The following is a 14728-nucleotide window of genomic DNA, read 5'->3' as shown; positions in this document are numbered from 1 at the left end:
GTGCGATTTCCCTGCTGGTATGCTTCCCCTTGGAAAAGATTTTAAGCTGCCACCATGGCCCATACCATCCCCAAGAGGTGGTTTCTCCTCTCCTCTCACCCTGCATGTATCACAGAAGAGGTACAACCTAAAATAAAAGTTACTGTGCCCTGTGACTGATTCCTAGTTCTGCAGCTGTTCATAGTCAGACGGCCTTTGAGCAGTTACCCTCGCAGTAAGGACTTGGGCTTTGTTAACGAAAGGTTAGATTTTGTCCAACGGTTTTGTGGCAGAGGTGGATCCAGCAGCAGGTTCCCGGCTCTGGAGCCACAGAGCTTACTGTTAGGGGCTGCACTGGTAGAATATTAGAGCTTTGTTTCATTTTTATTTTCCCCAAATTGCATTGAGGGACTTCCCAAGCATAACGTTCCTTTTTAGGAGCACGTTCACCAACTGCAGTGGATGTGACTAATGGATGTGACTCCAGGAGCCACACTTGTCTTTCCCCGAATTACTATCAGCTGTGAGAGTAGAAATTGGCACCGGGGGACTGTGTTGTTAGTGGCTATTCCTGCTGTTGGGAAGATGGGCAGACTTCACATTCCACCATTAATCCATCTCTTTGTGAGGAAGCACCACAATGCTTTTAATTCCACCCAAACCACCACATTCATGCCCTAGGGGGATGTCTGAATACTGCATAAACTCTGAAATTATTCAGCAGCTGTGCACCCAAAGCCTCTTACATTGGAAGGAAGGAAGGAAGGGGTTGCATCAGAGGTTTGTGGATTCATGAACATCAGCCTAATTAGGGCAAAATAACTTAGATTCAGTGTGTTCAGTCCTCTTCAGTTGCCATGACCAGAGCTTTCTAATCTGTGGATATTTTAACAAGATTGACAGTATCTAGCATTACAGCCATTTGACATAGCACTTCCCTTCTGCTGGAGTCCTTTGGCCAAAGGACCAGTTATGCAGATGTAGGAGAATAGCCTGTCCCCACATCAGGTGTTAATCACTGGAGAATTTCAGAGGGGTCAGTAAAAGAAGGGCTGTGTTGAGCATCCCAGGCGGCCGGTGGGTGTCCCTGGCAGAAACACCTCATTTGGTGCTGCCTGGCAGCGTGGCCGAGCCAGCCGTGGGTGATGAAGCATGTTCCTACGGCGTGGGGCCTCCAGGAGCGGGGAGAGGAACAGTTGTCCCAGAGCAAGCAGGAGCAGCGGACAGGCTCTCCGACCCGCACTGCTGCGGAGCGGGAGCTCGGGCCGGTTGCTGCTCTTGCGCAGAGGGGATGGTGGTGCGGGGGCCGTTGCGGGGTGGCCTGGGGTCACCCCACTTTGTGCTTTCTGCCTGCCCAGCGCCGAGTGACTCCTCATCTCTCTCTCCTCCTTCTTGCAGCTTTAACTTCTCCCAAACCCAACCTGATGGGCCTGCCCAGCACAAGCGTCCCTTCGCCCGGCCTCCCCACCTCTGGATTACCAAATAAGCAGCCCCCGGCCGCGCTGAGCTCGCCCACCCCGGCACAAGCCACGGCGGCCGTGGCCCCGCAGCAGCCGCCGGCAACGACCCCGCAGCCGCAGCAGCAGCCGCCCCCACCGCAGCGCAAGGAGAAGGAGAGCGAGAAGGCAAAAGAGAAGGAGAAGGCACCCAAGGGGAAGGGGGACCCCCTGCCAGGGCCCAAGAAGGAGAAGGGGGAGGCGCCGGCGGGCGCTCTCTCGGCCCCGCTGCCCGCCATGGAGTACGCGGTGGAGCCCGCCCAGCTCCAGGCGCTGCAGGCCGCCCTGAATTCGGACCCCACCACCTTGCTGACGAGCCAGTTCCTTCCCTACTTCGTCCCCGGCTTTTCCCCCTACTACGCCCCACAGATCCCCGGCACCCTGCAGAGCGGGTACCTGCAGCCCATGTACGGGATGGAGGGGCTCTTCCCCTACAGCCCCGCGCTGTCGCAGGCGCTGCTGGGGCTGTCCCCTGGCTCCCTGCTGCAGCAGTACCAGCAATACCAGCAGAGTCTGCAGGAGGCATTGCAGCAGCAGCAGCAGCAGCAGCGGCAGGCGCAGCAGCAGCAGCAGCAGCAGCAGCAGCAGCAGAAAGCGCAGCAGCCCAAAGGAAGCCAAACCCCCGTCCCCGCGGGGGCTGCCACCCCGGACAAAGACCCTGCCAAAGAACCCCCCAAGCAAGAAGAGCAGAAGAACGCACCCCGCGAGGTGTCCCCCCTCCTGCCCAAACCCCAAGAAGAGCCCGAAGCGGAAGGCAAGGGCGCGGACTCCCTCTGCGACCCCTTCATCGTCCCGAAGGTGCAGTACAAGCTGGTCTGCCGCAAGTGCCAGGCGGGCTTCGGCGACCAGGAGGCGGCCAGCGACCACCTGAAGTCCCTCTGCTTCTTCGGCCAGTCCGTGGCGAACCTGCAAGAGATGGTGCTTCACGTGCCCACCGTCAGCGGCCAGGGCAGCGGCTCGTACCAGTGCGTGGCGTGCGAGAGCACGGTGTGTGGGGACGAAGCCCTCAGTCAGCATCTCGAGTCAGCCCCGCACAAACACCGAACAATCACAAGAGCAGCAAGAAACGCCAAAGAGCACCCCAGTCTATTACCTCACTCTGCCTGCCCCCCCGACCCCAGCACCGCATCTACCTCGCAGTCGGCCGCTCACTCAAACGACAGCCCCCCGCCCCCCCGGCCCCCCCCGGCTTCCCCCCACGCCTCCAGAAAGCCCTGGCCCCCGGCGGCCCCCCGCGCCCCGCCGGGGAAGCCGCCGCCGCCGCCTTTCCCTCCTCTCTCCTCATCTTCAACGGTTACCTCAAGTTCATGCAGCACCTCAGGGGTTCAGCCCTCGATGCCAACAGACGACTATTCGGAGGAGTCTGACACGGATCTTAGCCAAAAGTCAGATGGACCGGCGAGCCCGGCGGAGGGGCCCCGGGACCCCGGCTGCCCTAAGGACAGTGGTCTAGCTAGCGTAGGAATGGACACCTTCAGATTGTAAGCTTTGAAGATGAACAATGAAAATGAATTTAAATAAAAAAAAAAAGTTAATAACAAACCAATTTCAAAAATAGACTAACTGCAATTCCAAAGCTTCTAACCAAAAAAAGAAAAAAGAAAAAAGAAAAAGCGTGGGTTGTTTTCCCATATAACGATGCCGGTGGGTTTTACATTTCTTTTTTCCTTTCCTTTTAATAAAATAAAACTTAAAAAAGAAAAAAAAAAAAAATCTGTTACATTTGTCCTTTCGAAGGTACTGTTGGTCTGGGAGACGAAAGCCCGTGCTGCCTCCTTACTGTCTTCGGAGCTTGAGCCCCTTGTATATTGCCCCTTTTCAATAACGCCCCACGTCGATAGCACAGCAGAGGCCGGCATGCACTGTATGGGAAAGCAGCCCACCTTGTTACAGTTTTAAATTTCTTGCTATCTTAGCATTCAGATACCAATGGCTTGCTAAAAGAAAAAAGAAATGTAATGTCTTTTTATTCTCAGGTCAATCGCTCACACTTTGTTCTGTTTTCAGAATCATTGTTTTATATATATATATATAATTTCTTTCGTTTGTTTTGGGGTTTTTGTTTTGTTTTGTTTCATTTTCGTTCCAGAAAAGGATTTTTTTTCTTTTTTTTTTCCTTTTTTTTTTTTTTTGTTAATTTAAAATGGGCAGAAAGTATTCAAGAGAAAAACAATGTGAACTGCTTTAGCTTTTCGGGGATTTTAAGGGTAGCTTTTCTGCTGAAGCCAATTTCAAGGGGAAAAGTTAAGCACTCCCACTTTTCAGAAAAAAAAAAACCCACACAAAGAGTGTTGAGGACTCGGAGCTTAAAAAATAAGTTTTAAAACAACTGACTTTCTGTATTTATGATAGATATGACCATTTTTGGTGTTGAGTAGATTGTTGCATTGGAAATGAACTGAAGCAGTATGGTAGATTTAAAAGAAAAAACCCTTTTGTGTACATTTAGCTTTTGTATGGTCCAGCTGACGGCTTCTCATTTGATGTTGTCTTGTTCATTCCTAGCCAGATAGATTGCAATCCATTGACTCGCCTAAGCTTTTCTCCCCTTTGTACCTTTACTCCCCATTCCCCCATCCTGTAATCTTCCACTTATGGTCGCTACCTTCATTTCTTAGAGGGTGGTTGCATAATTATTTTATAAAAACTAAAGAAAGAAGTTCAAAGGGTTTTGAGGGGTCAGTAGGATCCCTTGAAGAATATTTTTTGTTGGGGGTTTGAAACTTTTTAAGGCGTATACATACGATTTACCTATGTCTGTTACCCTTGTGCACTTATCTCTTTCTTAATTTCCATTTTTCCTCTTTTCTTTTTTCTTGCCCTCTTCTTTTCCTCATTTTGTAAATGCTTCAAAGACTCTGTTCCTAAACTATAAGCATTTGTTTCTGTTTGTGTAATTAGGCTGCACTCTGTTCCTTCTTTTAAAAAAAAAGTTTTTGTTACATTTTTTTTCTCTAAAGAAAATTCATGCTTTAAATAAAATCCAAAGACATACCCTTTCACCACTGGTGCAGAATGAGCAAAAAGGATTCTTTTTACTTGAGAATTTGTTTCTGATTTAAACAAACAAGTCTAAGTTTAAATAAAGAATAAAAAAAGTACCCAGGTTGTTATCTGTGCTTCTTCTGCAAGCAGAGAGACAACTCTTAGCGAAAAACCCAGCGCACCAAAAGGCAGGTTTCTCTTTCCAAGTTCTCTCCCGCGGCAGGCAGGCGGAGCGGCAGGGGCCGGTGTCCCCGTCCAGCTCCTGCCCCTGCCTGTGGGAACACGCAGACGCACGCACGCATCTCTTACGGTCCGGACTTTGAAAGGAAAACTTTGTGCTGCTAAAAATGTAGATTTTTTTTTTTTTTTTTGGAGACAAATAGATGCTTGCTGTTTCACTTCCGTAGCCAAATGTCAACAGAAACAATCTCCTTTCCCCACCCCCCGCCCCCCGTTTCCTCTGCCCCGAAAGTGCGAGAGCCTTCTCCCCATCATCTTCATCCTCCTCCTGCTTCAAAAGGGAACTTCGAAGACTGTGAACGCAGGTTCCTCCCGCCGCCTCTGGGCTTCTCCTCCCCGTGCTGAAGCCGCTCGTCGACTCTGCGAGAGACTGGAGCGTTCGAGAGACGAACGTGGGGTTCATTTTCTAGCGGGACGCTTTTATTTTTACGGATTTTTTGGTTTTAGTTCGATGAAAGACTAGATCCTGAACTGTTGTACATATTTCTAACTAGGCTAATGCACAGTGCAAATTCCTTTTTTAATTGTTTTTTAAGTAGACGATACTAAAGAGAGTACCATCTAATATTCCTACCAGTACCCAGTTGTAGCATAAGGTGTCAAAAATGGAAACAAGTACACAAAAAGCGTTTGCTGTTTTAACAAACTGTTTTCTTTTAACAAAAGTTCTTGTATTTCTCCCCGTGTTTGAGATGAACATTTTTTAAATTCTAAAGTTGTACAGTTTTTGTTTTCCATTATTTTATCTTGTTTGTAATTCTATGAAATATATATATATATTTTTTGCCATTTAACTGTTGTATGTTACTCTGTCTGTATCATATAGAAATTTTTTTGTTTGTTTTGTTTTTGATTCTCTATGTGATACAAGTTAACAATTTAACACTAGCTTTATCTGTCAAATTCCGCAAGGTCTCTTTTGGAAATCCTTTTGGTTTTGTCTTGTTTTGTTTCGGTTTTTTAATTATATTGCTTGGTCATAGTGCAATTTCTCTCTCCTTCTTCCCCCTCCTCCTTCCCACCCACTAAAAGGTTTTATAAATTCATTTCCTTGTATTTTTTCTAAACGTTTCTAGAGACTTTTCAGTGCGAGGTTGCCTCCTCCTCTTGCAGCCCGGCTGCCTCGGGGCCGGTGTTGGGACCCGGCCACCCGTCCCCACCGGCCACGCTGGGCTGGGCTGGGACCCCCAGCCCCACTGGGACCCCCGGCCTCGCGTCCCGCAGCGCCGCGGCGGCGGCTGCCCTCGCCCCACGACCCTCCCGGCCGCCCCGAGGACGCTGCGGGAGCGACGTCGGTTCTGGGGAGCCTCTGTGCGACCCCCCCCATCCTTCCCGAGCCCACACGTGGCCTTTCTAACGAGTGTCAGAGCGGGGCCGGGCAGGGCACGAGGAAAAGATTTTAAACTTAGCATTGAGCGGGTTTCTGTTTTATTTTTAATAAAGAGCTTTTTTTAAGTGGTGAAGATGGCCAAAGTTTCATACAATTGAGAATAAAGAGAGGCGTAAGGGGTGTGTCGGGGCCGCCCGCGCCCGGGGGGGCAGGCTGGGGGGCGAGGGAGGCACTGACACAAGCCAGCACACTCGCTGTTCGTGGAAATATATTTTGCTTTAAGAAAAAAAAAAAAAATAATAATTAAACTTTTAAATAGAAGCAGAAATTGGGTTGGTTGGTTGGTTGCTTGGTTGGTTGGTTGCTTGGTTTGTTGGCGCTGAGATACTGCCCACTGTGAAACACAAAGCTTTGACTATTTTTTTCGGTTTTATTTTGGGGGGGCGAGTTTGGGTAGAACAGAAAGCATAAATGAGGTGAAGAGGGGTATGAACAGCCTTTGCAATGTACAAAAAATAGAGCAAGTGAAACCAAAAATGATGTTCTTGGTGTTTTTCTATAATGTAGTCTTGTTAGCTTTTTTTTGTTACTGTAACAATGCTGATCTCGAACTGTACCAAAATACATGGAGACTAACAGAAACAGAAACCACATGGAACTTTCAAAACTTTAAAAAAATTTGTCACAAAAGACTTTGTTGTCATAGTTGAGTTGACTGTAGATGGTAATTGAATATACTCCTTTGGAAATATTTCATCACGTATGTTTCCTGCTCATTGTGATACATTAAAAAAAAAAAAAAAAAAAAAATGAGCAAAAGCTCTCGTCTCCGATGTCCCCGCTTGTGCGGTGCAGGGTGTGTGTCGGGGGGGGTGTTGTGCCTCGCAGCTCGGCGGGACGCGCGTCACCGCCGCCGCCGTCCGAGCTTCTGCGTCCCCGCAGCCGCGTGTCCCCACGGCCCCGCGCCCCGCTGGGGGAGGGCACACGCCGGCGGCACACGCGTGTCCGCGTTCCCTCCGCGCAACACGGGCGCCTGGCTTGGTGCTGGGAATTAGTGTGAAAGTGGAAGTAATGAGCCAAACAGCGCAATTCATGTTGTGTGTGGCTTCGGGATGCCTTGTGTATGAAAAAGACATTATAAGTGCATTTAATTTTACCAAATGATTGTATAAGAATTCTGGCCACACTGCTGTAATTAACGGTTAAAGGGAAAGCATGATGCCTGTATGGGTTGAGGTCATCTTGAAATCTGTAAACTAGAAGTGAACTAAAATCGCCATCTGTTTTCTTCTACTGGTCAAACCAAAAGGAGACGAAGGTAAGAAAGGTAAGTGGCGGACTCGCTGCTCTCCCCTTTGCTTGCGGTGCCTCTGGAGCAGGGAGGAAAACTTGATGAACTGCTGACTGTTAAATACACAATTCTCTTACCAACAATTGCCCCTTGCAGCAGAAAATGCTTGAAATTCATTAATAAGGACCACATCCAAAAGAGAGCCCCGGGGGCTACCATTCATCTCTAATTTATAACTGCAGCAATAAATAATTTAGGAAAAAAAAAAAAAACCAAAAAACCAAAAAGCAACCCACAACCCAACATTGCAGGTGGGATGAGCAGCCTGTCTAGTGTGGGTGTCCTTGGCCGCTCTGCCGCCTCCCTGACAGCGAGGGGCTTCTTCTCCCTCCCTCCCTCCCTCCCTGGGGAGCGGGGCCCATGCTCCGCAGTGTTGTCCAGCCCAAGCAGAGGTCGCGGGGAGGAAATCTTGCAGCTAGCGAGGGCACGGGAGCGTTCTTTAATTAATAGGGTCAGGACATTCACTTGCGAGCCAGTAAGTTCAATAATCAGGTTGCTGATGCACCTTCATGAGGGGAAAAAAAGAAAAACAACCAAAAAAACCCAAAGCCAACACTCGTACTGATGCGGGCTCCAAAGGTACACGAATTATGAAATAAAATAGGTCAAAATTGCCAAGCCCCCGATGACTCCTGGTGCTACGGCGTAACCGAACCAAGCCAGCCAGGCCCTGTCCCCGGTGGGCAGCCCTGGAAGAGGAGATCCGGTGCCTCCGGTGACTGAAACGGCGATGGCACCGAGCGCGCTGCAGCTCCGCACCCCAAAACTCTCCACGGAGCAGGGGCTGCCCGGTCCTGTCCCAGGCTCAGGCGTCGCTTTTCTGGCGTGAGCCTAAACAGGCGGGGATCTGGGTTGCCTCTTCGCTGTTTGGGTTTCTTTTTTTTTTTTAAATGGGAAAAAAAATCCGTTCTGCGTTTTCCGCAAGCGGACGGGGACTGCGGCAGTAACGGGGTCACCGGCACGGCCCTTCCACCGGTGTTGGCGCTCTGCCGCGTTAATGACTTCGCTGTTGTTCGCAGACCTGCCGTTTTGTAAGTAAGTTTATTATGTAACGTTGCTATTTATTCCTGGGTTGAATTCCAGTTTAAAACAGCTACGCTTGAGAAAGCAACTCTCTAACGCTCAGAAAGGTGTAAATGGCCTCTAGTAGCTGCAAACTAAAAACCTCAGCGAGAGCCTCTCTGTTCGGAGCAGCGCATCAGCGGAAATTGTGCAAACCTCTGACAGAAATAAAAAGGTTTTTCCATGCTGGGATTCTGGTAAGAGGAGACCGGGAGTGATTTTTTAATAACCTTTTGTTGCCGTCAACTAAAAGACAGGAGATTGAGCCCTCGCTAGTAAACCCTTACAGGCCAAAAAATACATATTTATAAAATCAGAGCAGTGAGCAGGTGTCCACTACAGCCAGTAACCTTGCCGATGGGTTTGGGGCAGAGCTCCCGGCTGGAGGGTGCCTCTGCCCTCGGGTGCAGCCTGTGCGCTGCTGTCACCAAAGAGGCAAGAAGCGGGGGCTTTGGTCAGCTGCCCCGGGGAGGTGGCCCAGGCAGTCCTCATGTCACAGCCCAGCACGCGGTGCCACGAGACACCCGGCTGTGCTGACACTGAAGGAGGAAATGCCACTGGTCTCCCTGTTGTCCCCAACCGGCTTTTCCACAGGGGATCCCACCCAGCTGCACAGCAGACGTGAGCCTGGCACACAAGCCCTGCCGGCAGCCCAGGCACGGGGCTGGCATCGGTGCTGGGTGCAGGAGCCAGGAACCATCCATGTAGAGCAAGCCATGTCCCACCTGACAGGTAGGGCCCTGGGGCACTCAGAGGCTATGGCCGGAGGATGTCTTTGGGAGATGCTCTCCCTCCCGCACCCACTCCTGGTCCACAGCTCTGCCAGATGCCGCAGCAGCCACCGGCTGGGGCTGGTCTGTGCCAGGGCTGAGCCACAGTTGGACTAAATGACTGTTGTAGGTCCCTTCCAACTGAAATTTCTATTCTATTCTATTCTATTCTATTCTATTCTATTCTATTCTATTCTACTCTACTCACCCTGCTCCTGGGCTGCCTGGCCAGTGACTGAGCCCTTCACCCCAGTCTCGTGTGTCACCCTATGTGCAGCACAGTGTCCAGGCAGCACAATTGGCTCTGAGGTGGACGGGGCAGGGGACAAACATGGCAATGCCACCTGCAGCCCAGCGCGCAGACGAACAGGTCAGCGCTATGGAGCGCTCATTCCTGCTCCAGCAGCCGTGGGTACCAGCTTCCCCCCCTTGCCACCAGCCCAATGCCGTGGCTGGTGCTGTCAGATCCCCTGCAGCAGCACAGGCCGGGTTCCGTCCATGGGGCAGCTGGTCCTGCAGCCCCCTGTGGTCACAGCAGCCCATGGCTGGGCCAGGCACGGACACCCCCCGCGCCACCTCTCCTGAGAGCAGTGGCTGCAGCCATGTCACCTCTTCAGCCAGGTCTCTCCTGAACTGAGCAGGGTCCCACGTTAATGTCTTTGCTAAATGACATCTGAAGTCTGCTAAGAGAGACGACTTCTCTAATGTAGATGGATGCTCTGAGAAACTGCCACCAGGCTCGGGCTGTGCCAGCAGTGGTGAAGGGTTAACTCCATCAGCGCTTAAACTACAAATGTGGAGCCCATTCTCTCCTCCAAGCTCGTTAACAATGTACACCTGATGATCTAAAGCACTAGAGAGTCATTTTAATTAACGCTCTGCCAGAGGGGATGTGGTGAAGACACTGATTTCACTCCAATGACTTTCTATTTTGGTATATTGCAGAATCGGTGCATTAGTTCCCCGGGCTGATGTGGTGAGCTAATCCAACTACAGCTGCCTGGGCACTGCCTCCGCTCAGCTCCGCAGGCGGCAGCTCAGCGCAGAGACGCTGGCACCATCCACGGGTCGAGGACGTGTCTCCTCGGCAGGGCTGCGTGGGACTGGCTCCGGCGGCTCGTCCTCCAGCAGGACCAGGCTGGTCCCCCCCCTTACCCACCAGCGAGGCGCAGGTGACAGCAGGTCGGTGGCGCTGCAGAAACGACAGACAAAGCTCTGCAGCTACGGGAGCCCTTCCACGTGCCCACTGGGGCCAGGAGTGGGACCACTGGGCTGGTGGCACCGGTCCATGCCCACTGTCCCGCCCAGCCGCGGCAGCCGCAGCTGACCCAAGGGAAGGCACCAGCCCGAGCTGCGGAGGAGCTGCAGGCGGCGGTGCTCCGGGTCTCCCGCGGCCTCTGCGGTGATGGAAGAGAGACTTCACACTGCGCCCCAGAGAAAAGAGAGCGGTACCTATAAATGGTATTGTGCTGTTGGTTAGATGGTAGCATGATGTTACTTAATTAATGTTTTAATACCCTAGGCATCTTCTGTGCCGTATAATTCATATCGATTCAGCTGTGAGCATGTTCAGTTAAAAAGACTCTCTTTCCTAAGCAAACTTTCAATTATATTGAATTGTCACAGCGAAAAAGGGCCTTTTCTCAGCGTGGGGGAGGGGAATCTCTGCCAAACCGCTGCCAGCCTGACTGGGCACACACACACACACATGCACACACCCCCCTCCTGCAGCAGCACTTCCAGCCTCCACAAGCCACCAGTGCCAACCCCAGGGATGCTGCGCTGCCAGGTGTCCACATCCCCAGTCCGTGGGGTTTCTTCCTGCGTGTGTCCGGGTAAAGCAGCCCGTCCCCTCCAGCTGCGGCTGGGCTGGCACTGGTGGAGGCTGGCCCCAGCCCTGTGTCACCGCCTGTCACCAGCCCGGGTGCCTGGGCACACGCACTGTGAGGAGCAGCTCTTGCAGCCCCTCAGCAGGGCTGGCCAGGTGCTTCCTTCAGCCAGCAGCCGTTTGCCCCATGGCTGGAGACCCATCCTCACCACGTGCAGGGCCAGGCTACGGACCCCCAGCCTGTGTCGTGGGGACGAGGAGTTGCGGGTCACTGGGGATCTTGCTGGTCCCCAGCCAGCCCACGCTGCACCAGCCAGCCCACTGCCGTGGCAGGGGTTGGGACTGAAGGATGGGCTGGAGCTTGTGTGGGTTTAAGTCATGGCTTTGGGCATCACTGGTGTTTTCTGAACTTTTGGCGGTTTGGTCTCTGTGTCCCATTTTGCAGGGCCCTGCACACCTGAGGCAGGTGAGCTTCCTGAGGAGGGTGTTCCCAGTTGCTTTACCCCTTTCCCACAGGTTTCCAGGAGCACCCCCCCAATGGGCTCGTGTCTTCTGAGGTGGTGGGTCTTGGTAAACCCTGCTGTGGCCGAGGCACAGGGTGGCTCCCAGGCACCTCCTGATGCCAGGGTGCTGGCGAGCTGGGTACACCAGGGGGTGGAGGGAGGTTAAAGCCAAATCAGAATTGACAGAAAATTATTATCAGGGCAGAGATAAGGAAAAGCGCCCCCTTCCTCCCGTAATCAGGCTAATGTGTGCGTGGAATGCTGAGTGTTTTGGCAAAGCAGCACCTTTTTTCAGTAGAAATTCAGTTTCTGTTATGTGAGGCTGTATCCTTCCTGCTCCAGCAGCACCTTTTATTAGGTCAGGGAGAAGGATATGGGATATAACCAGAATCACTGTGTGTCCCTCGGCCCTGCTGTGCCCTGGTGAGCAGCAGCTGGAAGGTGTCCCCTTCAGAACCCAGCCTCGCTGGGGACCCGCATGTCCCTCTGCGGTGCTGGCTGCTTCCCCATATCACTCCGCTGCTTTGGGCTCCTGCTGCTTTCCAGTGGCACCAAGAACAGGGTCCCACCACAGTCTGGCCTTGCGCTGTGGTGTCAGTTTTCCCATAGCCCCAGTGGCACAGAACGGTCCCTGGCACAAACCCAGCAGGTTCCCCTGGATCACATCGGCAGCCTTCCCACTTGGACTATGCACCAGCAATGCCACCTCTCTGGAATGGGCCAGGACAGCAGCTCGGCACATGGCCACCGCTGCCAGCACCACCGAGCTGCACTCATCACCCCCCAGGGAAGCAGTGTGGGTAGGTGCTGGCAAAATTTTTAAGGATGTTGTGTTTGCTTTCAGCAACAGAAGAGCACCTTGACGCCCTGGAAAGACAGAACATGTCTGCAAGCAGAGAGCCATAGTGCGTCAACTCAGCTGCATGCACCATGGCAGCAGGCAGCTGCCAGCTTTGTCACCAGCCCCCTGCCACACTGCCGCAGCCCTCAGGGCCATCCCTCATCCCCCAGCCCCGCTGAGCCTGTTGTCCCCAGGATGGGGGGACATGAAGGCTGCTCCCTGCACAGGCTATCCTTCTTCCAGGGAGGCTTTATTAAAGATTTCTGTCCTTTCTTTTTTTTTTTTTTTTTTTTTTAAATAATGAGGCAAAGATAAAAATTCTGTATTTTCATTACTCCCTATTTTCACAGCCCGCTGAACAAAAACACAAAGCGCTTCTCCTGCTGCCCCTTGCTCCCTGGCCCTGCCTCTTTCTCCCATGGAGTTCAAATTAAAGAAAGGCGAAAATTGAAGCTGTTGTACGCAAGGCGATTGCAACATGCATATTTGATTTTTATGATGGATCTAAATTGCTGAATAAGGCCGTGGAACAAAGGGAGACTGCGGCTTCCTGCCCATCACAGCCAGCCAGCCACTGCAGAACAAAAGCGCCAGCCATTAGGGGCTCAGCAGGGAGACACATTATATAAATGACTTTGTTTCTCTGCCCCTTCCCCCCCACAGGGTGCTCTGGACGGGGCTGGGGGGCTCCTGATTTGCACATCCCGGGGAGAGCGTGCGGCTGGTGCAAAGCTGCCATCACCGTGGGGCAGGGTGGCTGCGGGGAGTCCTGCTCGCCCAACACCGGCGGCCACTGGGTCAGGACAGCCAGGGCCGGGCTGGGGGACAATCGAAAGAGACCCCTCAGCAGCCGCAGCCCTCACCGGCATGGAGTACCTCGGCGTGGGGCTGAGGCGCTGACGTCCTTTTCCTCTGGCGCCATGTGGCGATGGGGAACAAAGAGAGGCAGGGCTGGGTCCTTCACCCTGCTACCTCTCTCGCCCAGCTGCCGTGCCGCTGGCATGTTCCTGGGCGCCAGTGCTGGCGCTGGGCCCACTCGGCCACACAGCGCTGCGGGGACTGTGGCCTCCACTGTCCATGGGCTCACCTGGGCTGTGGGATGGCTGTGCCAGCAGCTGAGCCTCCATCAGGCCATGGTGGCCCTGGTGCCATGAGGATGCTTCTCGGGCATTTGGTGGCCCTTAACAGCGCTTTCTGCAGCCCAGGCTGCAGCACTGCATGGCAAGTGGCACTCAGGTGATGCTGGCCAGATGTCCCTTAGCACATCAGAGCCAGAGCTGACCAGTGGCATCTCAGTGCAGCTTCCTCGGCCAAATGTCGGTGCAGCACCGGCACCGTGCGAGGACACCTGGAACTGCCTTGATGGTCCCACAGATGTCCTCACAGCATGTACAGGTCACCGACCCGGGGTGCCGGGCGCTGCCCACAGTGCGGTGCAATGGTGGGAGGATGCGAGTCTGTGCCCAGCACACCTGGGTTTGCACCCAGCTGGGGAGCTGCTGCTCTGATCTCACACGCGCAGAAACCGCCTTTTGTGTTTAGTAAAAGGCATTCGTTAGGGAGGCTTCAGACGGAAGATCTGCGATTCCTCAGTCTGCAGCGGAAGGTACTTGACAAGGGCGGGATCTGGTTAGGATCAGGCTGGGTTGGGGAACGGGTTTCCTTCTGGTTCCTCAAAGCCAGCACAGAGAATCTTGGTTCACAGTGGCAGTGTCTCCACGGACACAGTGTCTTTGCACGGGTGGGCGCTGTGTCTCAGCCTGATGTGCTTTGGTGGTCCAGGGACAACCTTCTGTGACATGCCTGAGTGATGAGCATCACCAAGAAACACCCATGTCCCTGGCACAGCCCCCGGCTGTCTACAGCCTGCAATGCTGTAGGGGCACGACAGGGCATGAAGCTGCCCATCCTACCTGTCCCACTCCCAAGCATGAGAGCAGGGATGCCCTTGGAGGATCCAGGCCACAGCCTGCATGTCATGGCCACCAGCCTGTGAAACACCTTGCGCTTGGGCCAAAGTGGACCCGAGGGGCTGCTGCAAATGGCTCCCTGAGTCCTGTGGGTACAGTAGAGACTGGCCCTTGTCACGCTGATGTTCAGGAGGGCTTGGGAACCAGCAATGTCCCACTGCAGAGGAATGGGTTGGGGCTGGGCTGGCGTTGGCCCCTGTCTTGCTGTGTGAGCTGCTCTGGCTGTGCTGTGGGGTGCCGGAGGGCTGCTTGAACTCATCAACTCCTGCTGCAGATGTGACATACCGCTGGAGAAAAGAAAACAACCGGCCAGACTAAAAACATGCTTTCCTTCCCTAACGCATCCCCCAGGTCCTCTGCCCGTCATCTCCCC

General features: G+C 53.0%; 1 protein-coding gene across 1 annotated transcript in view; it reads left to right on the top strand.

Annotated features, from left to right (window-relative positions):
- Positions 1-4549, top strand: part of ZFHX3 (zinc finger homeobox 3) — a 112282-nt gene extending 107733 nt beyond the window's left edge. Inside the window, exon 10 of the mRNA XM_074157905.1 lies at positions 1378-4549. Within this exon, the coding sequence (XP_074014006.1) occupies positions 1378-2960 (1583 nt within the window). The 3' untranslated portion in view covers positions 2961-4549. The remainder of the gene's footprint in view (positions 1-1377) is intronic.
- Positions 4550-14728: the final 10179 nt, after the last annotated feature.

The sequence above is a fragment of the Numenius arquata genome, chromosome 13 (genome assembly GCF_964106895.1).
Source record: "Numenius arquata chromosome 13, bNumArq3.hap1.1, whole genome shotgun sequence".
Taxonomy (NCBI): domain Eukaryota; kingdom Metazoa; phylum Chordata; class Aves; order Charadriiformes; family Scolopacidae; genus Numenius; species Numenius arquata.
Note: the sequence above shows the minus strand (reverse complement) of the source record. Positions and strands in the feature narration are given on the sequence as shown.